The sequence below is a fragment of the Pelophylax lessonae genome (genome assembly GCF_965119305.1).
Source record: "Pelophylax lessonae genome assembly, chromosome: 3".
Lineage (NCBI taxonomy): Eukaryota > Metazoa > Chordata > Amphibia > Anura > Ranidae > Pelophylax > Pelophylax lessonae.
This window is the reverse complement of record NC_138770.1, coordinates 558,023,012-558,049,316: the sequence shown is the minus strand read 5'-3', so window position 1 is coordinate 558,049,316 and position 26,305 is coordinate 558,023,012. Positions and strand designations below refer to the sequence as shown.

The 26,305-nt window shown below is 40.0% G+C and overlaps 1 protein-coding gene across 4 annotated transcripts in view; it reads left to right on the top strand.

Moving 5' to 3' along the window:
• The window catches only part of LOC309549163 (sodium/calcium exchanger 1), a 469,142-nt gene that overhangs the window by 392,910 nt on the left and 49,927 nt on the right, over nucleotides 1–26,305 (top strand). For all 4 annotated transcript variants that reach the window (XM_082249230.1, XM_082249227.1, XM_082249228.1 and 1 more), the window contains exon 5: nucleotides 7,881–8,011. In XM_082249230.1, coding sequence (XP_082105356.1) covers nucleotides 7,881–8,011 — 131 coding nt within the window. The remainder of the gene's footprint in view (nucleotides 1–7,880; nucleotides 8,012–26,305) is intronic.

Genomic DNA, 26,305 nt, shown 5'->3' with positions numbered 1-26,305 from the left:
ACCATATCCTAGCCATTGTTCTATAGTGCACTCTAGATTAGTTCAATTATTATTATTCACATTGCAGTTAATGTTTAAATGAACTGGTTATTGTTGATCTTCAGCCTATAGATCACATTGTTTAGCAGACTGTGTTTGAATCATTCCCCAGTGTGCTCATTTATGCTCAAACCACCATTTACTCTAATCCATACCAATACATTGAGTTCATTTACCACTAAACAATCTAGTGTCTGTTTCCGGATACTAATTCACAGCTGAGTTAAGGGGATCCATACTCATGTTTTTATAAGTACCGTATTTTCCGGCGTATAAGACGACTGGGCGTATAAGACGACCCCCAACTTTTCCAGTTAAAATATAGAGTTTGGGATATACTCGCCGTATAAGACTACCCCTCTTCCAATGCACACGCACACCAAATAAAAATGAAAAAAACATCAGATTTGATTTCAATATGGTAACTTTTATTCAAATGCTTTTTATATTTTATCTTTTATACCGGTATTTCACCTTAAATTTTTTATTGTACCGTATATACAGTTGGGAAACATCATTTTATTTATTTTCTTCCACTTAATTTACATCCCTTTACCTGGTAATAATAGATGTGACCAGATAAACCCGCCTCTTTCACCTGTCTGGCCCCTGCCCTGCTTGTACCGTAGTCTATGACACAGGACTCCCTGTCAGAGTTGGTATCCCCGCCGCCGGATCTTATCGCGCATGCGCACCTACACTGCTTCAGGCCTCAGGAGCGAGACGCAGGGACGGACACTGATAGGAAGGTAGGATACCAGAGCGGGCGGGCGAGCGAGCGAGCAGGCGGTCGGGTCAGACGGGTGAAAGGCATGTTTTTCCCGATGCATCTGGTCACATTGCCGCTCTCTCCATAGCCTGGGCATACCACGGATGTTTTTGAGCGCCCACCCCCCCCTCCACCGCATATTCTGATTTGGCATATAAGACGATATCCAGCGTATAAGATGACCCCTGACTTTAGAGAAGATTTCCAGGGGTTAAAAAGTCATCTTATACGCTGGAAAATACGGTACTTGCAGTAACTTTCATTCAACCAGGTGTGTCAGAGGGGCTGAAGTTGTTCTTGGAGTCAAAGTGCAGAACAGAGAACCCAAATTTCCAAGCGTCTGCTGCCCAGGTAGATCTACACCCTCTTGAAGAGATTTCACCTTAATTCCTTTCTCATTGAAGTCCCAGTGACAACATTGTGAAGGAAAATAGGAAATATAGAATCAGATTTTATTGCTGTCCCTGTCCCTATTGGTTATTTTCATTCACTTTTTTTTCTTGCAACAATGTTGTCATTGTAGGGAAGTTGCCTCATCAGTCCTCAGATGGCATAAAAAGACCCAGAAAAAATATACAGATCCGGAGGCCTGAGTTTGCTGTGGATTTGCTATGTGTGGTTGTCTTGGGGCAGTGACTCTTAAAATACAGAGGCCAATGACAACCAGGCAGTTAGATTTTTCAGAAAAAGATCTGCAATGGCATATTTCTCTTAGTATAGGTTTCATATAAGGCCACCAAATTCATATATTAATCTTATTATGGGAAGGTAGTGGGAGAGAATTTGAGGTCAGTTATAGTGATGTAATGCTATAGAGTTCAGCAAATCATACCTAACTTCTATTCTTAAGTTAGGAACATGGAGGCACACATCGCTAAATAGGACACTTCTAAATACATTATAAACTTCATTTTTGAACTAATAAAAGTTTCACTTGGCATCACACCTATTCATACTATTGTGTTTAGCTGGTTAGTGGGCATGGAGGAGGAGGGAGGGGGGGAGTGGGCTGACATTTACCACGTGCATATGCCCACATATGTGGCTCTATAGCCACATGGGCTTCCCAGATCTGATAGGGAGGAAATGCTCAGCATAGAAACTCACTTAAAACTGGGCATTTGCAGAGTTGTCACCATAAGTGCAGAATCCCTAGCTGGATTGAGGACATGAACAGAAGGTGGAGATAGAGATCAACAGGATCCACCAGTTTTTTTGCTGAAGGGGGAGATTAAAAACAGCACAATCAATCAGTTTTTTTGCAGAATACAGAAAAAAAAATCTCATAGTGACTGAGTGAATATGAACAGCATGTTATTTATTGATAGTTTTTTTAAAAAGTGGGTTTAGTGAAAATGTAAGATATATTCAAAGTTTTACAGTTTTAGTTTTAGTTTGTCTGTCTAAACCAGTGTTTTTCAACCTTTTTTCAGTCAAGATATCCTTTAAAATTATGCACAATGTCGAGCCACCCCATTCTAAAATGTAAAAAAACTAAACTAATAGATTTACATAATGCATCAGCATCCACATGTGGAGGACACCCAACTTTAGAAGTGACGTATTCCTACAAAGCAAACACACAGGAACTGACTAGTATTCCAATGTTTCTCTTCTCCCCCAGTTGCTGTCCCTCAATCAGCGATTACAACCCCGTGCAAACAGAGGTGGGCAGGAGAGGAGCAAGCAAGGATGCTGTGCATGCGCACAACATTCTCCCTATCAACCAATAATGTCACTAGTGGCTAGAAGGTTGTAATGGTGCACAATGAAACCTGTGGCTTTGTGTAATTATAAGGCAGGCTTCATCCACCTTTTGGATTGTATACAATGTAGGGCAATTTTTAGGCACCCTTAATAAACCTGAAGGCATCCCGGGGTACCTGGGCACCTTGGTTGAAAAAGGCTTGTCTAAACAGTCTACTGTGACCAAATGATGAAGATATTGTACCAGTGTTTTCATAAAACTTAAGTTCGTTGCTAGTTTTATTTTTACTTTAATAAAAATAGGGGCAATGCTGTGTAACGTACTTACAGTTTTCTCTGCTTTTATGATTTATTGTCCACAGGAGAAATATAAGCCTGTTACCTGTAACCTTATTTCACTAGGTCAGTTGCCAGTTGTGCTGCATGTGAGCCATCTTAGTCCCCAGTAGACGCCTTCAGGCCACCACCACAATGATTAAGTTGAAAAGGCTATTGGCTTAGCTGGATAGGTGACTTGCAGCTAAGTTTTCCCAATAAAACCACAAGTAAGAGTTTGATAAGAAAAGTGCAGCTATCAGAATATTACCTAAACGTAACCTGTTTTAACTGCCAAATATCTTGTAGGGCTCATGGGAGCTCCCAGAGAATGCTAATAGTCAAATAGTAACTTAATTTTCCCAGGTTGTGTGTGGCTTAAGTAAGTAGAAGTAGTAACCGCGCTAGTGGAAATAACACAACAATAGCTGCAACTTCAAGTGTGACCACACCCTTAACAAAAATAAAAAATTAAATAAGTCGCGCTAATCAAATATTGAATAAAAGTCCATATACCAACTGATAGGTATAGATTAGTGATCAAAAAATAGTCTCTAACCAAATATAATTCATAAAGGTCCAGATTGATACCATAAGAGAGTTTGGATTGTCATCATTATCTCGACTCATCTTATTTCACATCAATCTGGACCTTTATGAATTATATTTGGTTAGAGACTATTTTTTGATCACCAATCTAGTGGTATATGAACTTTTATTCAATATTTGATTAGCGCGACTTATTTAATTTTTTATTTTTGTTATGTGTGTGGCTTAAATCGTCTTGCTTGCCATGGTTTACCATTAGTTTATGTTTAGGTTGGGCAAACTCATAGTGATTTCTGGGACTGGGGAGGGCCAAGTCCAATTTCTTACTATTATATTTAAAAAAGAATAGCGCACACATGCAAAAGAAATTACTACCAAATTTGAAGACAATCCATAAATAAAAATGGGGATTTGGTCCCACCATATGGCCATATAGTGCTCAAGCCCACCACTACGTGAAAGTACCCCACTTTTTCATTCGCCAAATTCCCCATTTTTATTTATGGATTGTCTTCAGATTTGGTAGTAATTTCTTTTGCATGTGTGCGCTATTCTTTTTTAATATACATGTCTTTTGGTTCATAGCTGCACCAGCTTTAGAAATGCATGGGTATGCTCCCCCAAATTTTTTGCCAATTTCTTACTATTGCAATTTGCATGTTAGGAACCTCTGGCTTTTAGGGCTCCCATGGAGCCTTACATGGTATCTGACCATGCATACAGGATCCGCCAGTTGTCTGCAGTGCATGGCTACCTGCAGTTTAGAGGAGTTCCAGCCTGGGGGAAAAAAGTTAAAAGTCAGCAGCTAAAAATACTGTAACTGCTTTTATAATAAGGACAGTTACCTGTCCAGGGAACCCGCGATGTTGGCACCCTAAGCCGATCCGTCCATCAGTTTTGGATGCAGGTGCCGGCATTGCAAGTAAGGGAAACCAGCAGTGAAGCATGCTTGCGCGAGTCACGCAGCGCTTTCTGAATGGTCCCGTCATCTTCTGGGACACACACAGGTCCCAGAAGGCAGTGGGGGGAAGGAGGAGGGCAGGATGCAACCCCCCGGAAGTGACGTACCTCACAGTGGTGACATAGGATGGAAATCTCGAAGAAAAAAATGTCAAAAAGGTACCACAAAAAAAAATACAAAAATGAGGGGGTGTGGGGTGGTCAATTGTTTGAGACCGAGACGTCTTTTTGCCTGGAACTCCGCTTTAAAGTGATTGCAGATCACTTATAATACGTACTTTCTTTCTAATAGTAATTTCTAGTAGTCTTAGCTTAGGAAGTAAATTATGCAATCACGATGCAGAAAAATATTGTTTCATAAAAAATAAAAAAAAAATAAAAAATCCTGAGGGCATACTCTGACATATATATGTGTGAAGTTGAACCTTATTATTTTTTTTATTTAGGAGTATTTATATTTAATTATGATGTGTATTTTATCTTAAATAGCATAGCGGTTTTCTTTTTTTCTGTTTTTCCCAGCACTTGCCCCCTGTGCTCAGTCATTACTGTATACAAACATTTAATTTGATCTGATAGATCTCAAGTGATCAGCAATGTAATTTGTTTGTTGATGTTTGATATTTTAAAGATGGCCTCCAGGCAGATTAAAAAAACTCTATTTAATGCCACTAAATATTTATTAAAATTGACTAAATGTATTTTTAAATGCAACTTGAATACTATACATACCAGATTTTTACCTGCTTTGCGCCTCCTGTCATCTGTAGCACTTTACTTAAAGGGTTTAGAATCAGGAGCCATACAGGTGTGCTGCACGTACATGTGCTAACAAGGAACATACTGACAGGTGTACTGTTATATATCTGTTTATGGTCCTTACTGTCTAATCACAGGAAGGGAGGGGATCTATGTGTATTGTTTAGCCCTGTTTCACACCAGTGCAGCTTTAAAATCGCACTACTTCAGCACAATTCTTTAAAGCCGCAGATCAGTGCGATGTGGGTCAACAATTTTGTTGCGGCTTGCGACTTTGTTTAACAGAAGTCACAATTAAATCGCAGAAACGTACTGCAGGAATCTTTTTTCAAAGTCGCTGTAATTTGAGTTAAAACAATTTGAATGGTTCCATTGCCAAAAATAGGGTGCGAGTTTTCATGTGATTTTGAACTGTCAAATCGCATGACAAATTGCATTGGTGTGAACGAGGGAGCTTAACACCAGTAATTATCTGCGTTGCATACTTACACTGGTCAGTGCCATAATATAAGTATGCATATCCTTCACCTGATGGATTGTTGGGGTAGTTGAAAATTACTGTAGTAGTTGGTTCTACTACAGTGATATAATAATATATTACTAGCAGTGCAATTCCTCTATAATTACCTGATAAACCGTGTGACAATATCATACACCAAGATCCCTCCAATGTGATAATGCATCACCTTATTATAGAAAAGCAAGTATAAAGCAACCTGGTGAACAATGTATAAATATACCATAAAAATTAAATATAAAGTGCAATAATGGATAAGTATACCATCAAAATTAAATATAAAGTGCAATAATGGACAAGTATACCATCAAAATTAAATATAAAGTGCAATAATGGATAAGTATACCATCAAAATTAAATATAAAGTGCAATAATGGATAAGTATACCATCAAAATTAAATACAAAGTGCAATAATGGATAAATATACCTTAAAAATTAAATGTAAAGTGCAATAATGGAAAAAAAAAAGGGTCCAAATGCAAGTGAAGTGCAACAACTTATTGTGCAAACAAAGACCATATAAGGTGCATGAATAAACAACTTATTTTGTAAGCAATGCAAAGCAAAGCAAGTTATTGCACTTTACATTAAATTTTTATGGTATATTTATCCATTATTGCACTTTATATTTAATTTTTTATGGTATATTTATACATTGTTCACCAGGTTGCTTTATACTTGCTCTTCTATAATAAGGTCATGCATTATCACATTGAAGGGATCTGTGTATGATATTGTCACCCGGTTTATCACATAATTATAGAGGATTTGCGCTGCTAGTAATATATTATTACATTTTTACCATTGAATACCACTAGTGGGTTGTAGAAGCAGCAGTCTCATCCATTTATTATTTATTTATTGGTTATATTTCATTTCTCTTCCTGGCGCGAGTGTTCTTTTACATTATTTCATACATTATTTCATACTACAGTAATAGCCATAATCTTTAGGGTCCTGCTCAGGTTCTATGTGAGGGGGCTTCCCCTCTGCACACTGATCACAGGGGGGCAGAGTTGTATAAAGTACTCAAAACCCATACTTGAGTAAAAGTACAAGTGCTCGATCAAAAAGTGACTTGAGTAGAAGTGGAAGTGCTCGATCAAAAAATGACTTGAGTAGAAGTACTAAAGTATTCTACATTTTTTGTACTTTAGTATTGCAAGTAGTTTTTTAAAAATGTTGCTACTCAAGTACTGAAAGTAAAAGTACCAGTAGTTTTGAAAAAAAAATTGCTACTCAAGTACTGAAAGTAAAAGTACAAGTACTGTGTTATGTAGTTATTAAAGAAAGAAGTCAAAAGTTTGAACATCATATTGTTTTTTATTATTTCAAATGCAGCTTTTATTTATGCATACAGTAGCATTTATTTTTGTATGTGCTGATAATACACATGTTTTGAGCTTCATGAAATCTGCCATCTACTGTTCTGGCAATGGTAATTTTTATAATGGTAACGAGTAACTATGCAGAACAAAAAAAAAATATCGGAGGAGAAGTATTGAAATCATCGAAAAAATGTAGTGAAGTAAAAGTGGAAGTAGGAGAAAAAAATTATACTCTAGAAAAGTACAGATACCGCCTTTCAGTACTTAAGTAAAGTAGTGAAGTAGTTCTACTTAGTTACTATACATCTCTGCAGGGGGGTCATTTACTCAGCACTGCCACCACTCATAGAACGCCTTGTATTTCTTTCAATGTATACAAAACATTCTCTGATTGGATGAGATGGAGAGGCGAAGTCACAATCACCACCTCATCTAATTAGAGAATACCTTGTATTGTCGTAGCAGGACCCAGCAGATCACAACTATCACTGTACTAGCATCTACCACTACAGTTAGTTTAGTTCCCCAGCGGAACATCAGGTACGAGACACGCATAGTTACATTGTGCCAAGATGGACCAAGGGAAGTATACATATAAGTATACATAAATATAATACAAATAATTCCTGGAGTTCAGCTTTAACTGCAGAAAAAAGTTAGGTTAACAACCTAACTGTGCTTTCTGGCAGAGCTGTGTATATTTCTGGACTGGATGGACAAGAATAAAAATCTGCTGGTAGGTAAAACAACTCCCAAATATGTACTATAATGCTGTATTTATCTGTTTGCTTGGAGTTTATTTTTTTTGGGTGAAGGTGTCGAAGTGACAGAAGATGGGCTGTATAGTAGACTATGCCATTTATTCTTAATTGTTGTAGAGTGTTTTTGAGTGTTTTTAGGCGTTACCTAATTATGTTGATCTGTGGGTTTTTGCAGAGCAAAATGAGGAGAAGCAGCCTCTTACAAGCAAAGAGGAAGAGGAGAGACGTATTGCGGAAATGGGCCGTCCTGTATTAGGAGAGCATGTTAAACTTGAAATAATTATTGAAGAATCATACGAGTTCAAGGTATGTCCCATCCATTGTATTTGTACAAAATTTACATTATGTTGTATGGTTGTTGATATTTATATCAGTTTGGTATGCATGATAGCATGGAAGAACTTCCCAGCTCCACATGCCCCATAGGGATCTTTGGCAGCGAGAAGCCTGAACCCATACACTGACCATTATGCCCTTTATTTATTATGTAGAAAGAGGGTAATAACCGCGCTAAAGGTGAAAAATAAATATAAAGCAGCGACTTCAAGTGTGACCACACCCTTAAACAATAATAATATTTTATTTATTTATTACTTTATATATTATACCATTTATTTTATATTACGCAACAAGCAGTGGGACAAAGCACAATTTCTTTTCATGTCTTGGTAAAGCCCACAGAAAAAAAAACTTTCATATTGTTGTCTCTGAAAGTTGTAAAAAGTCAATAATTACCAGCATCCCCCAAAACCTAAATAACCATGGTGGATGAACTTATTGTTCTTAAATAGTGAAGGCCCAATTCAATACTGTATTAATAACTCTAACACTGGTAGGTATCATCCCTATAATTACTGCACCTGGAAATGTAAAAAAAAAGCCAAAAAAAGGGAGACTTATATTAGACCCCGTTCAGAAAGGGGCGACGCGACTTGCTGGGGCGACCTGTGAAGTCACGGTGCACAGCGTGTGCTAATCAATGGCAGGCGACCCACTGTGACTTGTCAGGCGACCAAGTCGCCTGACAAGTCGCGCTAGTGTGAATGGGGACTTAAACCTTACCAATGTTATCAAAAGCTTAATAACACAATATTACATGAAAATATCCATTTTAGTACACAAAATAATATAAATTCAATAGAAAAATACTACATCACATGTGTCACATATAATGTTCTAGACATAAAAGCGTCTGTGGTCTATGCGTTTCGCGGTTTCATACCGCTTCTTCAGGACATTGGCTTGAAGCAGTTTACATAGCAAATTAAGTAAAAAGAAAATATATTCCATGTTAAAACAAATTATGCAATAAGTATTCAATAAACACAGGTCTTACCAGATATTATTGGTAATATGCACAGCAAAAGGCAAAGCGAGAAGAAAAAAACAAAAACCACAACACAAAAACAATAAAACTCACCTTTTCACCATACAGCACAAACTAAAACACATAAAGCAGGTCGGGTGCAGAGTTGAGTTCCCACCAGGTCCCCCCACCCAGCCTGTGGGAGGGCACGCCGGGGGCAAGGAAGGGCAACCATCTATATGGTATATTGGTAATGGTACTAACATGTGGTTAAAAATAAATGCCAACAAAGCACAAAGGAAAAAAATACTAGGAAAAATTGTATTTTCAAGCCAAGGCTAAAAAAAAAAACATCAAAAGAAAAAAAGAGGGACATGGTAGAATATTCCATTAACTTAGTGTTCATGCAAGTGACTGAGAAGCTGCACCTGTAGACATGGGACTTAAGTGCCTTCTAAAGCTCCATACACATGGGTGGAATGTCGGGAGACATCAGCCAGTTCAATAAAAAACGTCTGACAATCAGCCCGTGTGTATGTCAGGCGGTCCAACAGAAGCTTCCCGTTTGGCCGACCGGCTCCCAATCAGCGTTCTCAGTCAATGGCTGAGAGCTATTACCAGAGTGTTCTGGTAGGGGGTCATTCCCCTGTCAGTACACAACAGCTCAGCAGGGGAGATCGTTGTACTATAGTTGGATCGTTAGTACAGTGGCTCCGACCGGAGTTGTCAGTTAGTGTGTACCAGTCTTTAGTGTAAGTTGTTGTACTTACACCTAAGCTTTTAATATGGACCTCAGGTCCAGTTCTCATATGTGGAAGCATTGGAGTTGGTGTCAAACCCTTCCTTCTAAGACGAGTCACATCAGGATCTAGGATCCCTGGTCTTTTGGAACTTTCTTGGGATCTATATCTGTGAAATTGAATATCTGGAAGTGCTGGTGCTGGAATAGTTGTAATTAGACATTTGGCCATATGCAACGGCCACAGAAAGCCAGGCGTCATGGGCACATTATCATAAGGGGCATATGCTTAGCATTTGGAGATTCTTTAGCAAGGATGTCAATATTTATTACCGTACTTAGCATTGTGCACCAAAAAAAGCACAAAGTTTAAGACAGTTAAACTTCCTCTCAAATCCTAAAGTACACTTCTGCAGCAAAGCTTTGAGCCTTTCAAAGTAGAGATGTTTACTGATATTGTGAAAAAGAGGCTTATTTAAGTTGAATGAGGCACATTTCTCATCTTGGGGATTTCACATACCGGTATTCATTGGCAGAAGCTCTAGTAATTTGAATACTTACCAGCAAATGCAGCAGACAAAGAATACCTATGTGAGCAAACTAAAGTGTATGTCGTATATCAAAATGTAAAAAAAAAAAAGCATAAGCCGTACATCTGAGCAATACATGGACATTTTCCTGTCTTTGATCCATTTAAAGACCCTGCATGTACAGAAAATACCTATTGATCTGCTAGAAGTGCATTCAGCCCCTAAAGCCGACCTTCACTTAAAAGTGAAAGTACCACTAATCCCCCTCTATATCCCCTCCTTTAACATATTTGAATGTTTTTTCTTTTTTTTGGCAGCGGGTGCCCTTTTCTGACAGGTACCCACTCTCACCTCCGCAATTCATGAGTAGGTGAGGATTACAGAAGTTTGGCCTGCCCCACCCCCAACACCCTGGGACATGTCACATATCCCAGTAGACTGGGGAACCAATCTGACAGTGCATTGTAATTTCATATATGTGCAGTGGATAGCCAGCTGTAAACAGCAGGAAGTCACAGCTGGCTCCCACAGCCAAGATGGCACTGCCGGGGATCTGAAGACCGGTGAAGAACCGGTCTGGATGAAGACAGCGCTGAACCCTTGGGCTGGTGGATGTCTGTTTCTTAAAGTGATATAAAAGCTTTAATAAAAAAAAATGTCATACTTACCTGCTCTGTGCAATCATTTTCCAAAGAACATCTCCGATCCTTTTCTTCTTAGGTCCCCCGCTGGTGCTCCTGCCTCTTCCCCCTTTATCAATGCTGTCAATAGCAAGCAACGTGTCTATAAAACAAATAGAGCCACATCTCAGCTCAGCCGTGCTCCCACTCTCTCTCTCTCCTCATTGGCTCACCTGCTGTGATTGACAGCAGTGGGAGCCAATGGTTCCCACTGCTGTATCTCAGCCAATGAGGAGAAAGAGACCAGGGAAAGCTGAGGCTCCCGTGCACATCACTGGATCAAAAGGAGGCTCAGGTGATTATTGGGGGCTGTGGGGGGAGCAGCACACAGAAGGCATGGAGGTAAAAAACCATCAGCCTTTATAGCCATTTTAAAAGTCAGCCGCTACGACATTTTTTTATTAAACCACTGTGGTTCCTCCTAAAGTCCTGTTGTGGGCTGACATCACAACCTTTTATGGTGAGTGTTGTCAGCCCTGCCCCCAGTGTCCTTTGCTAAACCAATCAACCTCTCCCACTCCCAGATCTTTGCAGCATAAAGGCTAAGTATTCTATAGTCTAAGACAAAGCTTAGGAAGGCTGTTTGAGATAATACAGGTAGTGCTCTGACTTTCATTTCTGACAAGACCAACTGTTTTCTGTTTCTATTTATTAAACTACCAAAATGATTCCAATTATATAGTTAACATGCCAAAAGGTACGAATAAGACAAGTTAGAGTTTATGTATATGTTTATGTATATGTTGAGCTTTTGGTTGAATCTTCAAAATATACTGATGGTCCAAAGACTTTACAGAAAATATGGACAGAGGTGAAAGAGTAGGGCAGATCTCCACAAGACCCAATTGAAAACGTTGGATCTCCCCAGATCAAGATGACACGTTTTCAGTCAAATCTTGTTGACAAACGTAATACCCCCTGTGTTATATGTTGTAAATGCAGTATAGTGAATGTTACCAATATTTCCAGGTGTGGGAAAAAGTCTCTTAAGGCAATAAATTATTCCTGGAAAATATTTTAAAAAAAAGCCTGTTTAAACCTTTAGAAACAGGCTATACAGATGAAGTACATTTATTGTTAAATTCACCAATCGGCCATAACATTATGACCACTGACAGGTAAAGTGAATACCATTGATTATCTTCTGATATCTGAAAGTGGAAGGGTTATATAAGGCAGCAAGTAAAGTCAAGTCCCTGAAGTTGATGTGTTGAAAGCAGCAAAAATGGTAAAGCATAAGGATTTGCGCAAGTTTGATAAGAGCCAAATTGTAATAACTGAATGACTGGGTGAGAGCAACTCCAAAATGGCAACTATTGTGCGATGTTCCCCATCTGCAATTGTCAGGACCTACCAAAATTGGTTCTGAGAAAGACAACTAGTGAACCGGCAATAGGGTCATGGGCAGCCAAGGCTCATTAATGGTAGGGAGGGAAGGCTGGCCCGTGAATTCCAATATAATAGAAGAGTTCCAATTGCTGAAAAAGTTATTGTTGCTTCCAATAGAAAGATGTCACAACACACTGTGCATCGTAGTTTGTTGTGTATGGGGCAGCGTAACCACAGACCAGTCAGGGTCTCCATGCTGACCCATGTCCACAACCAAAAGCGCCTACAATAGGTATGTGTATATCAGCGCTGAACCACAGAGCTGTGGAAGAATAGTGGCCTGTTATGATAAATTCAAGAATGATCTGAATAACACCAGGAATTTGAGGTGTTGAGTGAGCTTCCAAATATTCCAGATCTCAATCCAATCAAGCATCTGTAGGTTGTGCTGGAAAAACAAGTCTGGTCCAAGGAGGCCCCACCTTGCAACTTACAAGACCTAAAAAAGATCTGCTACTGAAGGCTTGGTGCCAAATACCACAGGATAGCTTCAGAGGTCTAGTGGAGTCCATGCCTTGATGGGTTATGGTGGGTGGTTATAATGTTATGGTTGATTGGTGTATATCATTTGCACAAAAGAAGACACCAGCTGGTTCAGCTGGAGGTGGTCTGTTGTCAAGTCTCTGCTCTGTAGGCCATACAATAGTCGTTTTACAAAAATTCTTCTTTCTATGATTTGACGAACGTCTTTCGAAAGTAGGTTCTTCAGAAAATGTTTACTTTAAGCATTTCATTTTGGAATAAATGGACTTTTCTGAAGGTAAACCATATTCACTGTTAGAAATTCATTTGTTTGAGAAAATTTCCATTCTGTTTCTTCAAATCAATGATTAGAAAATGGAACTAATATTTTTAAAATTAAAATTTTTGAATGAAAGTCTATTAATGTATGGCCATCTTTAGATTTGGATTAGCACTCCTTCCAATGAATGGCTTATAATGACTTCCAGGCTGGTACAGCGTAATCAGAGCAAATAATTGTAAAGTAAATCACTTGAACCTTTCTGTTTTGGGAACTATATATTATATGCATCTGTGAACTTTTCCAATCAGCGGAGAGAATGACTATCTCCTGGCAAACTGAGTTTGTTGAGATAAACATCTGCTGACACGGGAAAAGGTAAAATGAAAAAGGGATGATTTATGAATGAAGGTTCCTCTCACACGTTCATAGAATGCAGGAACCGTTTGTCATTTTGCTGTACTTTTTTCTCATGTAATTTTACTCATCTAGTGATAATGTAATACAGATACAGTTTTAGCTTCAATTGGAATTGTTTAGTGGCAGGTGCCCCCAAGGGAGTGATTTTTTTTAAGAGGATTACTGAAACTGCACAAAAATATTTTATGATAATCTGAGGGATTGAGACAAAGCTTTATTTTGTATTCGTCATCCCAATGTAAATCAATCTTTGCCATCAGATCATCACGTCTTGTGTTATGGATTTGACCCTCTATGGAATGGTTTTTCAGGCTGAATGATTACTGAATGCTCTAAGTGTGATGCCAAAAGGATCCCCCTTCTGCATTTTTACCTCCTGAATGAGATCATGCCAAACTAGAAGTACACATAAATATTCATGTCAACCCTTGTTGACATCACAGTAGTTACAAGGTCACACACATTGTTTCAGTCTCCGAAGTGATCTGGAGAACATCTCTCATACTTGGGAGATCATTTTGGTAAACAGTGTTCCCCAACAAATTGTAAATTCTATAAAATAAAAAAGATTTTGCTTATGTGATTAGAAAACAAAATACTTGTATAAAAGGCCCCGGAATGATTTTTAAAGTCTTAAAAACATTTTATTTTTTTTTACAAACAAGATGACATGGAAAATAAAAGTAGTCACCTTACACAAGGAGATGCTAAATCCTATAAATGCAGAGGAACCAGCAGATTATTTTTTTTAATGAGCCCTGACTTCTAAACACATCTGGTATCTAAAACCCTGATAAAGGGGGGGGGGGGGGTTGCTCTGACCTCTAGACATGTGCGGTTCATTGTGTTTCCCGAATAAATATTCGGACAAATTTTTCGCTATTTGGATATATCCAAATACCTGAATTGGCCCCTTTTACACTTCTGTGACCAAAAAGTTGTGTGATTTTGCCACAATTTTGACTGGACTTGAAGCAATGCCTGTGTAATCTTGAGGTCTATGGACCTCAAAATGCATCAAAGTCAGACCAAAGTAGTGCAGGGACTACTTTGAAGTCGCTGCAACTTGAAGTAGCCCATATATGAACAGTACTCATTGGAAATCATGGAGTAAAACTTGTCATGCCACTTTGCAGTCCCAAGTCGCAGGACAAGTCACACAAGTTTGAAAGGGGCCTTACAGTATAAACTAAATTTACTGAATGCTCTGAATAACAAAATTCGTCCAAATTTCTAAAATTCAAAATTAAATTCAAATGGAAATTTTTTTTCGAACTCCTGTCGAATTCTAACTGTAAACATATTTCTGAAATCAAAGACTTTTATACTGTTAGAGAACCATTTAGAAATAATGGTGTTTTTGTTAAGCTAAAGGTGATTAGAAGAGTCATTGAAATCATTTGATGAAGGTTTTTCTTTTGTTTGTTCACTTTAACGCATTCGAATAAAAAAAAATCTAAAGTTTTCGAGTCGACTGATTCAAAATGTATTGATTCAAATGTTTTGAATCAAACAAAATTGGTAAATTCAAAAAAATTTGAAAAAGATATAAAACAAATTTAGAATATGAATTCCGAATACAAATCCCGAATATGAATTGAACAAATAAACTGAATTTAATGAAACAAAAAACCTAGATTAAGTAATCTAAATGAAACACATTTTTTCGTTATGCACATGTCTACTGACCACCACAATGTGCTGGCTGTCTTTTTTAATGCCACCTTATATATGACTTAAAGGACTTTCATTTTGGACTCTAAACACTAGTAGTGTGGTGATATTGTTGCCTTCTTCACCTTAAAATTCTACCCAGGGTTTCCCTTGGAGGCCCAGAGTTATCAAAAAGCTGCCTAACCAGATCCACTGAGCTCTATCAAAAGGATTCCATCAAAGACTTGCATCCATGTCTTTCAAATTCTCTGCCTTTAAGCTGTATTACAGTGCTGCAGCATGTATATGAGCCACACATACTTGACACAGTGGGCGAGATTTACTAAAACTGGAAAGTGCAAAATCTGGTGCTGCTCTGCACAGAAACCAATCAGCTTCCAAGTTTCATTGTAAAAGCTTAATACAACAAGCTAACGTTAGAAGCTGATTGGCTACCATGCAAAGCTGTACCAGATTCTGAGTGCTCCAGTTTTAGGTAATCTCCCCTAGTATGGCATGCTCTTTCATCCTTTAGGTACTAATAATTTAATATTCATTTGAAGATATGTTAAAACATTACACCTAAGTAAAAGCTATGAGTGATGAGGTTCCACATCAAAACCACTAGGGAGCCCACAGATTTTCCTATCTCAATTGCAAAGGCGTTTTAGAGAATTTGGCAATACATCCTACTGGCCTCACAACCACAGACAATGTGTAATCACACAAGCCTAGGACCTCCACATCCAGCATCTTCACCTCCAAGATCGTCTGAGACCAGCCACCCGGACAGCTGCTGCAAGAATCGGTTTGCATAACTAAAGGATTTCTACACAAACTGTCAGAAACCATCTCAGTGAAGCGCATCTGCATGCTCGTCATCCTCATCGGGGTCTCGACCTGACTGCAGTTCGTCATCGTAACCGACTTGAGTGAGCAAATGCTCACATCCGATGTCTGGCACTATGGAGAGGTGTTCTCTTCATGGATGAATCCCGGTTTTCTTAGATCTTTGAGTTCAGCTCATAAAAAATAGGGGCAAAAAAAAAGTGTTGCGTTTATAATTTTGTTCAGTATATATATTGTTTTGGTATTTTTGGCATCATGCCAATTATTAAGCACATAAATAATTTTCCGTGGATCCTGTCAGGAACAGCTCTTTCTGTTGCAGGCTTACAATGCTAAGTCACTGCCACACAATTAGCAGTAAAGTTGTCAACCTTTCATGCAAACACCTTGTGTTGGTCATTGAGCGGCCTATCTGATAGACCTAATAGGCACCCCAATGGCCAACTGAAAGAGGTTAGAAAATGAAAGGGAAACAACACAGTGATGATATTGCAACAGAGTCCTATTGGGAAACAGTGCTCATTGTCTCTTCCCCGGTCTGAGCTATGCTTTCCTGGAGATTATAGATTATCTAACATACAACCAAAGTATGATATCTGTACTAGCTATTTTTAAAATTATTTTCTCTTTTTATAGTATAGGTAACTGGACTAAATTGTGTTTTTGTTTAATACTTCTGTAGCACTACTCCCAAGGAAGCTGCTGAGTATGGGTTCCCCTGGGTTACCACTAGCAACAGTAGTACCTTTAAGCATGTTTCCTGAGTGTGAATACCTCAGACAAGAACCAGTCCAGTTTTTTTGGGTTTTTAGGTTTTTTTGAGAACTTGGATAGGAGAAGGGATGAGTGGGATTCTCCAACAACTGAACTATGCACAAATAGGCAGAGACTCTACAAAAATGCTGCTTGATGCTAGTTAACGCTTACTGACGCTGATTAGCACTGTCTGACGCTGGTCACGGCTAGGCCACTTACTATGACTTCACCTCTTACTGTGGAAAAGTCCTTGAGCCCCCTGAGGTACTCCTTCTTAGGGTAGCTGACTTGTAGTGCAATCTGTATCGCTGAACACTTCAGAGCCCTTCCTGGCACCCCGTTTAATCCTCAAACTTCAGGGCTTTAGTACTTGGCACTCCCTTTACTGTACTCTCCTGGTTAGCTGGCTCCTGGATCCCCCTTGACCTCTCTGGAGTGGTCACCTTTCCTAGGCAGACACCTGAGCAGATCTTAAATACTCACAACACTTTTTTTCCAGAAGATCTCTGACCAGCAGCTCCACTCGGTCAGCACACTCTGGATCCTCTGCAGCCCAGTTCAACCTCTGGCCCCTAGGCCGACTGCCCAGACCACCTTCACACTTCAGCAGGAAGAGAAACAGCCGTCACCTCCTCCTGGGACTGATACTCCTGCAAAAAGACACTCTGTCACATGCTCCCCTCCAATTTATGTGTAATCCCAAGATGTATTGCGGGAATACCCTCCCACTGGAACTGACATACCAGAACCAGTCCAGTTTCTTTGGGTTTTTAGGTTTATTTGAGAACTTGGATAGGAGAAGAGATGAGTGGGATTCTCCAACAACTGAACTATGCACAAATAGGCAGGGACTCTACAAAAATTCTGCTTGATGCTGGTTAACGCTTATTGACGCTGATTAGCGCTGTCTGACGCCAGGCCACTTACTATGACTTCACCTCTTACTGTGGAAAAGTCCTTGAGCTCCCCTGAGGTACTCCTTCTCTGGATCACTCTGCAGCCCAGTTCAACCTCTGATCCATAGGCCGACTGCCCAAACCACCTTCACACTTCAGCAGGAAGAGAGACAGCCGTCACCTCCCCGTGGGACTGATACTCCCGCCAAAAGACACTCTGTCACATGCTCCCCTCCATGTTATGTGTAATCCCAGGATGTATTGCAGGAATACCCTCCCACTGGAACTGGCATAAATCAGAGTGTGCCACTGGCTAGGTTTCCTCCACTGTCCAATGAGCTCTCTTATTGGCTGCAGTGGGGACACTCCCTCAGACCCAGTGAATCACACTTGGAAACATGTAACAGGCTAAACTAATAGATCAGGCCCTCCTGATAAGCAGACAGGGCCACAAATATGCTTTTCCTAACACCTACCTAGGAGGGTGCTACACTTCCCTGCCATTCAACTTTAAAGTTGCTTTAACGTTTCGAAGAACTTACTGAAAAATGTTATTTGATCAAAAAATGAAAAATCCTTGAATTCCTCACAGTTCCTATTTAAATCGATGTTTACCTGTATTTTTATGGGGTTTTATTTTGACCTTTGAGTATAATTCTAGGACACGGATTTTGAAATAGGTCTGCTAATTTAATCATTGTTCCATGCCACATGTTGCCACAAAGAATAATGCTAGCCATTTCCTCAGAGGAGTCAAGGTTATCTTCTGCAGATTCTTTATTGATGCTTTTGTTCAACCTGCCAGTATTTATAGGCTGCGGTACGCTGTAGGCAAATGCACCTGGTTATAAAAGATTGTTCTTTCATTTTAAGTTGTATATAGTGCAGTTTCCATTTTTTCTTCAAAACATGGAAAGCTTGAGAAACACAATAACAATAGTTGTACTTTGTTGCTGTAGATGGTAGATAATACTACCGTAGTCATCTTTTTTTTTTTTTTTTTTTAAGATGAAAGAAAAGAAAATTTAGGCATCTAGTATGCTTATTTTACATTTGCTTTACAATATACACAAATGGCGGCTAACGAACAACAAAAATCAGTGGAATCAGAAAAAATACCAGCCTGCTGGAAAACTGTTTATTTGCACACGCGAGTAATAACGGCTTTGAAATTAATTTTAATTGATCCAGCAACTCTTTGTTTATCTATTCACTCAGAGGAATGTAGAGAAATCCTGAATTTTATTGGATTGTTAAAAAAAACACGATGAAGTTGATTTGATCACTGTTCACTTAGCAAAATGAATGTAATATTGGAAAGTGTATATTCCCTCAAAAAAGTAAATGCTTACTTATATACGCTATACGAATAGGGTTAAAGTGATTGGAAAGTCTTGTTTTTTTTTCTTTTAAAATAACAATCATGTTATACTTACCTGCTCTGTACAGTGGTTTTGCACAGAGCATCCCCGATCCTTCTCTTCTCGGGTTCCTCTTCTGTGCTCCTGGCCCCTCCCACCTGATGAGTGTCCCCACAGCAAGCAGCTTGCTATGGGGGCACCTGAGCCGAGTCACAGCTCCCTGTGTCCATTCAGACATGGCGCGGCAACCCGACTCAGCCCCTCTTTCTCCTGGTTGGCTAACTGACTTTGATTGACAGCAGCGGGAGCCAATAGTGCTGCTGCTCTGTCTCAGCCAATCAGGAGGGAGAGTTTTGGATGGCTGAGACACTTGTGGACATCACTGGACAGAGAAGAGGCTTATGTAAGTATTAGGGGGGCTCCTGCACACTGAAGTCTTTTTATTCTAATGCATAGAACGCATTAGGATAAAAAAACCTTCTGACTTTACAATCCCTTTAAGCTGTGTTCATTTCAATAATAAAAGAAACATTTCAGATATGGATATTTTTTACATAGTTACATTAGTCCAGTTTTCACAAATGTAATTATGCACATACAATAACTTGTTGATCCACCTGGAAGCTGGAAATCACTAATGTATAGTATTGTTTCATTGGACCAAGCCTGTTCAATGTAATTATACTATATTGTCAATTGTATTGGGACACCTGGTAATTTCAAACATTCCCATAGACACACTCCTAAACCCTGTGAACAGCCTTCCCAGAAGAGATGAAGCTGTTATAGCTGCAAAGGGTGGGCCAACTCAATATTAAACCCTACTGACTAAGACTGGGATGGCATTAAAGTTCATGTTGGTGTAAAGGCAGGTGTCCCAATACTTTTGACAATATAGTGTATGTATAAAATAATTAGTTGTATTTCCCAAGCTAAGTGAACATTTACTTTGCTAAGTGACAAGTCTCTATTTAGTAAATAGAACATTGTATTAGGTGGCCAAGCATTAAAACTACTCTTTCTGTGTATGCATTTAAAGCCTTACTAAACTTGTACAGTGGCACAGGCTCCTCTCCTCTAGGTGTTTATTCTAATATGTGTGCACACTGTGAGCCACTCACATATCTACACATAGATCTATAGTCAAGCACCTGGCTGCACCTGTTATGCTTGACAATGCCATGTGGGAGAAAGAGTCTTTCTCCCTGCTAAGTGTTACTACCCAGATAGCAAGGAAAACATGAAAAAATTTGGGCCAGTCTGTTAACTTGCTGAGACTGCCATTCATCTCACTTCATGCACATAGTTCTGCTTTATGATATGCGGCTTATAGATCTTTTCCTTTGACAGTGGAGGCACTATACTTACTTTTTCAGAAGCCCTTTTAATGACATGCCCCCTCTTCGCCTCTCTCTGAAGGTGTGGAATACATACTCCCCCTTTGCAAGCTGTGGTTTCTCTCCACAGGACAAAAAAGACTAAGGGAGGTACCATTGTGTCCAGCAGTAAAAACAGGGATTTTACCAATTTGACCATGAGTCTACTTCATGATGTGTAGCTTATGGATCTTTTCTTTTGACATTGCTGCAGCTTGGAGCTAGGACAAGCTCCATGTCCCTGCTCAAACTCACAGAGGTCTAGTTGGACTATACCTCTCTACTTGAGGGGCACCTACATTTTGTCTTTTTGGGTTAAAGTGCCTCTACTGTTACATGTATGCTTTACATACAAAGTGATCCTATACTGGCAGGCTCAGTTTAAGCTCTCTGATCCTTAAAAGATTGGGACACATCATATGTTTCATTGGACCAATTGGAAAGAAGCATAAACGAACGCCAGACAATATGACTACTACTACTAATGCTCCTAATTTGTGTTGGATATTCCTAGCTTTTGGGACAATGCTAGTTCCAGGGTAAAGCATGCTTCGGCAATATAATGGACATTGACAGGCTGGCCCTGGAACTAGTGTTTTTTATGTAGCACCTTTGTTCTAAACAGGGCTGCTAATACATTTAGCTGTGCTAGGTGGTAGCTAGCCTGGCTGATTTGTAGTCTTTGTGATCATTGGACTTCCTCTTAATCCTGGTTTAGCTGGGATTCTCCCTTGTGTCAGTAGGTGGCACTATTACCTTTGGCATTAGTGTGATGAATTACAGTGAGTCAGGTTATGAATATGTATGCTTCACTCAGCCAATCATACTGGTAGCTAAGCATGCTGGGAGAAGCTATTTATTTGGAGGAAATCAGGTGATCTGTGTCCTTTTCAAGCCAGATGTTGTGTGAGGAACAAATGCTGCTGGGTAGGCCTGAAGCCTGAGGCCTAACCATGTGCTCAGGGCTCTGTAAGGTAGAGCCTGCACACTGCCTTGAAGCATGAAGGAAAGGATTGAGATCTGAGATGAAGTACCAGAGGTGACTCTGCCATGAACCGGGGAACCATGGAGAGTCTGGGAAAGCATCAAGATGGAATCATCCAAGGAGTTACTGCACCTTCTGTGAGTTGCATGCTGTTGCTACAGGAGACAGCTTATGCTACAAAGTACAGATTCCTGGTTTTAGCTTCAAGACTCTGTTTCTGCACTGCTGTCTGCCTATTCTACATTTTTGCTTAAGGAGTCTGTCAATCTGCTGTTTTGACTAAGGGTGTCCTGTGCCCTACCCCTCTCCCCCACATTGTTCCTGTTGTGAGAAACAAACTTCTCTTTGTTCAAGTATAAAAGTGTCTGGCGCCCATCTTTCTATCTTTTACACCACCCACCATGGCCCTCCCTGTCTCTGGGGGTCACCACCAGGCCTCTGGAGGTTGGGAGCTACATTTAGAAGATGTAAACAGCATTGGATGGCAGCCTGGGTTGAGTCAGGTAGCAGCTGTCCTAAAACAACATTACAGGGTGGGCAGAGCCAAGCTTACACCCAAAAATTCTGAGATATTATCACGAAAATGCTTACTTTGCGGCCTGAACATTGGCTTGGCTAATAGAGAGAAAGGTAGGAAACATCTGTAATTGCTTTGAGTTGCTAGTGGACTCCATATAACTATCTAGTTTCTGCCTTTTGTGTATAATATAGAAAGGAGGACACTTTACAGATACAAGACCAATCACTAATCCAATTTTCTTTTCTAAAGTCACAGAAGACAAAAAAAAACAAAAAACAAAATCAATTGAGCAGTAATTGCAGAGTAACCTTGATAGTTTTTCCTGTACCCCTCAGCTACTAAAAGCAGTAAGGAGGAGATGGACAGAGCTACAATTTTCTTCTGTGCAAACTTGTATTGCTTTATATAGAAATTCTAGACAATATTATTGATCAGATTAAATGTGTTTTCCTAATGGAAAAGCAAGGCGAATAGATGTGATACTGATCTTTAAATACACTGAACCTGTAAGTAAGCGTTGTATCAGAAATATTTCTCTATGGGACGCTTGTTAAGTGGTGCAAAAGTCAGGGGAGATTGTTCTATATGCCTAAATTATTTTGCACTTTGGAAAATTAATCTAACCCCAAATTTCCCTGTTATTTAATGTGATGCTTGATTACTTATTTTGCATATACTGGGTTTCATTTAGATAGTCTTAGCCATAAGATGAATCATGTGCCATATTTAGTATAATACGAAATATAATGTTAATAGCAGTGCAGTGACAGGGAGCCCCAAGAAAGATACTCCTCTGAGTTTTTTTTTTTTTGCATACTTAAAACTGTCACTTATCTGGGATACCTTTTATTTCTTAAACTCTGGCTAAATGTTGAAGTCAGAGAATTTGCTTTCCTACAACGTATTGGGGAACTCAAGATGGAAGGAAAGAAGAGGAAACCCTGCATATGAAATACTATTACTACATTTTGTTAAAATTAGGATAATTAAATACCTTTCTGAATGGAGCTCAAAACAATGGAAATAGTACCGCTAGAATGCCGCCCCAAACCTGTGTCAGTCAGACCAGAATGTGAAAAGACTGGTGCAAGACAGACAGAATCAGCTTGTCAGGCTCCAGTAGACTTCAACAAAATGGTGGTCATGTGCACACAGACACTGACTGCCTGTTGCATAAATGTGAGTGAGATGGGTAAAAGAGGGCTTCTGCTCCTGTTCTCCACTCGGATAGAATTACTCAGATGCGTTTCGCCCTTTTTACTGCTTAATTATACACGCCTCTATTAAGCCCTGAAAAGGGCGAATCACATCTGAGGAATCCTCTACAGGTGGAGAACAGGAGCTGAAGCCATCTTTTACCCATCTCATTCACATTTTTGCAACAGGTAGTCAGTGTGCACATGTCCACCATTTTGTTGAAGTCTACTGGAACCTTTCTGAGTGTGTTCAATTGTTGTTTCTTTACATACTAGTATGCATGGTGAATGAGGGTCAGGTATTTGCAAATATACCCTTTCTATGTTAGCACCCTCTTCTGTGCACTGGGAGTACCAAAGATCCCTGTTCCCCTCCTCTGGGAGCCCCCTGCTGATGCCACCAGTGTACAGAACCATACTGCCTGGTTTATGTCTGGTATACTGGCCTGCAACAATTAGAGTTTTTTAAAATACCCTGTTTATAGGACAGAAGGGTTTCAAAAACTAAACTGTTCCCTAACTGCTGTAAGAGTTTAAAAAGGAGTTTTAAAAAAGTTTCAGCACTTTGGAGAGCTCCGGCTAACACATTTACCAGCAGCTAGAAATTGCCCAACATATTTGGGGTCTGTGTGGGCTTGTGTCGATGTAATCAGTTTGACGTCAGTTTGGGAAGCTTCTAATCGATCATAATTTATTGACAGGTGCTTTTGACCCACAGTTGTTTTCTTTCTGACCTCAGGGCTGTTAGAAACCACGGGGCCCCATACAGACAACCTGACACAGGGCTCTATACAGACAACCTAACACAGGGCCCCATACAGCTGATGCTTCAGTTATGAATGAGCACAGTGAGTGATTGGTAGCGATTACTCATTGTGTTCATTCAGGAAAGGAAGGGGATGGTAATTATGACATATTTACCAGCCCTTCCACAACTCTCAACCTTGAAGGATCCTATTGTGTGCTTGCAGCTGCCAGCGGGAAGTAGAGGAGGGAATCTGGCAGCACTGTGGTGGGAGGGGGCACAAAAAGGGGCCTGGGCAGCAGGGGGAAAGGTATGGTGCACAGGGAGGGTGATCGGTGGGGCTGGGGCAATTACTGGAATAGATCATTTGTATTGCTCTTTCTGCAATAGCTGAAAGCCAGTGGAGGGAGAGGAGAAGAAGCCGGCTTCCATCTGCCGCAGAAAGAGCCATGCAGGAATTGGTTCCAGCAATTGCCCCCCTGCTAAACCGAACACCCTCCCTGCCCACATCTGATTCACCCTGCTGCCTGGGCCCCCCTGCTGGCCCGTGCCCCGTTCAAGAGGACTGGTGGTACCCCCTTATCTATGACCCTGTCTGACCTACTTCAAGCAGGTTTTTTATTCCTTCCATCTGATGTGAACAAACGCCTGCCAACACAGGCGTTAGGCCCCTAATGTGCTGAATTTTATTATTCATCGTTCAGGAAATATGTCAGAATTTCCAGAAGCAACTTTATAAATATGCTTGGTGATTGGTCCATCGCTTTCACATTGTCTTTAGTGCCAACTAGAGTTTTTTTGGCTCGTTTAGATTCCATGTTCACACCAATGCGGTTTCTTCTGCATCCACTATAAGGTGCAATGCACGACAATGGAAATCACAATATTCTCTATGGTGCCAGAGCAGTTTGATTTATAAAAAGGTGCAGGTGCTTCTGATGGTGCAGCAAGCATAGTGCATTTTTGGCCCAATAGATTTCAATGGAAACATATGAAAAGCGCATATACATGTTCTTGAAGAGGGCTTTAAAGCAAATCTTTTGCTTCGTCCTTCACGAGCAAAGAATAGGCAAAGCATAGGTTTGCCTTAACCACTTGCCGACCGCCGCACGACTATCTACGTCGGCGGTCAGCCCCTCACAGGCAAACTAACGTAGGGCTACGTTGCTTGCTTGTGAGGGTCTAGGGAGCGAGCGCGCGCCCACGGAGGCGCGCTCCCGCGTGGTCACGGACCCCCCCGCGCGTGTGACCAGCGGACCCGATGTCCGCCAGCCACTCGGCGATCGGCGGGGGAGAGGGAGAATGTCAGGCAGCTTGTGTAAACAAGCTGCCTGTCATTCTCCTCGCTGCAAAGACACTGATCACATGGATCTACTATGTAGATCCGTTGATCAGTGTCCTTACAGCTGAAGCCACAGCCAATCACAGTAGAAAGCACGCCCCTAGGGACACACACAGCCCCTCCCTCCCACATAAAGTTAACCCCTTCACTACCAGTGTATTTTTACAGTAACAGTGCATATATATAGCACTGATTACTGTAGAAATGTCACTGGTAACCCCAAAAGTGTCAAAAATGTCAGTCAAGGGTCCGATCTGTCCGCCGCAATGTCGCAGTACCGCAAAAAAATCGCAGATCGCCGCCATTACTAGTTAAAAAAAAACAACAAAAATGACAAAAATCTTTCCCTTTGTTAGTAAACGCGATAACTTTTGCGCAAACCAATCAAAATACGCTTTTTGTGATTTTTTTTACCAAACACAGGTAGCATAAAACAAATTGGCCGAAAATTTTAAAAAATTTTGATTTTTACATTTTTTTGGGGGGGAATTTCATATAAAAAAATGTGAAAAATATTGTTATTTTTGCAAAATTGACGGTCTTTTTTTGTTTATAGCGCGTGATCAAAAAATCGCACAGGTGATCAAATACCACCAAAAGAAAGCTCTGTTTGTGGGAGAAAAAGGACGCCAAATTCGTTTAGGTACAGCGTCGCACGACCGCGCAATTGTCCGTTAAAGTCACGCAGTGCCGAATCCCAAAATACCCCCTGGTCGGAATGGGGGTAAAATCTTCCGGGGCTTAAGTGGTTAAAGATCAGATCACTGCCAAAATTAAACAGACTTTATTCTTCATTCTGTGTAAATTCCCCAGGGACTAGATGACACATGACTTATTGTATGTATAAAGCATCTATAAAATGGAGTTAATTTACATATATAAGTGGTTCATGTGATTGTACACCAACATACTTAAACCGAAGTTCATTTTGTATTCCAGTACCATCTTATTACAAAACACTGGGAAGTAAATTCCTTACTGCACAAAAAATTGATTTTTGTTTAAAAGTGAGTAATTGTTTGTAGATATCATTGACATGCCTTTGAAAAAAAAACCTAAGCTGTTAAATCTTTTATGAAACTGTATAAATAATTCAGCATTTTATGTGGCTTGTG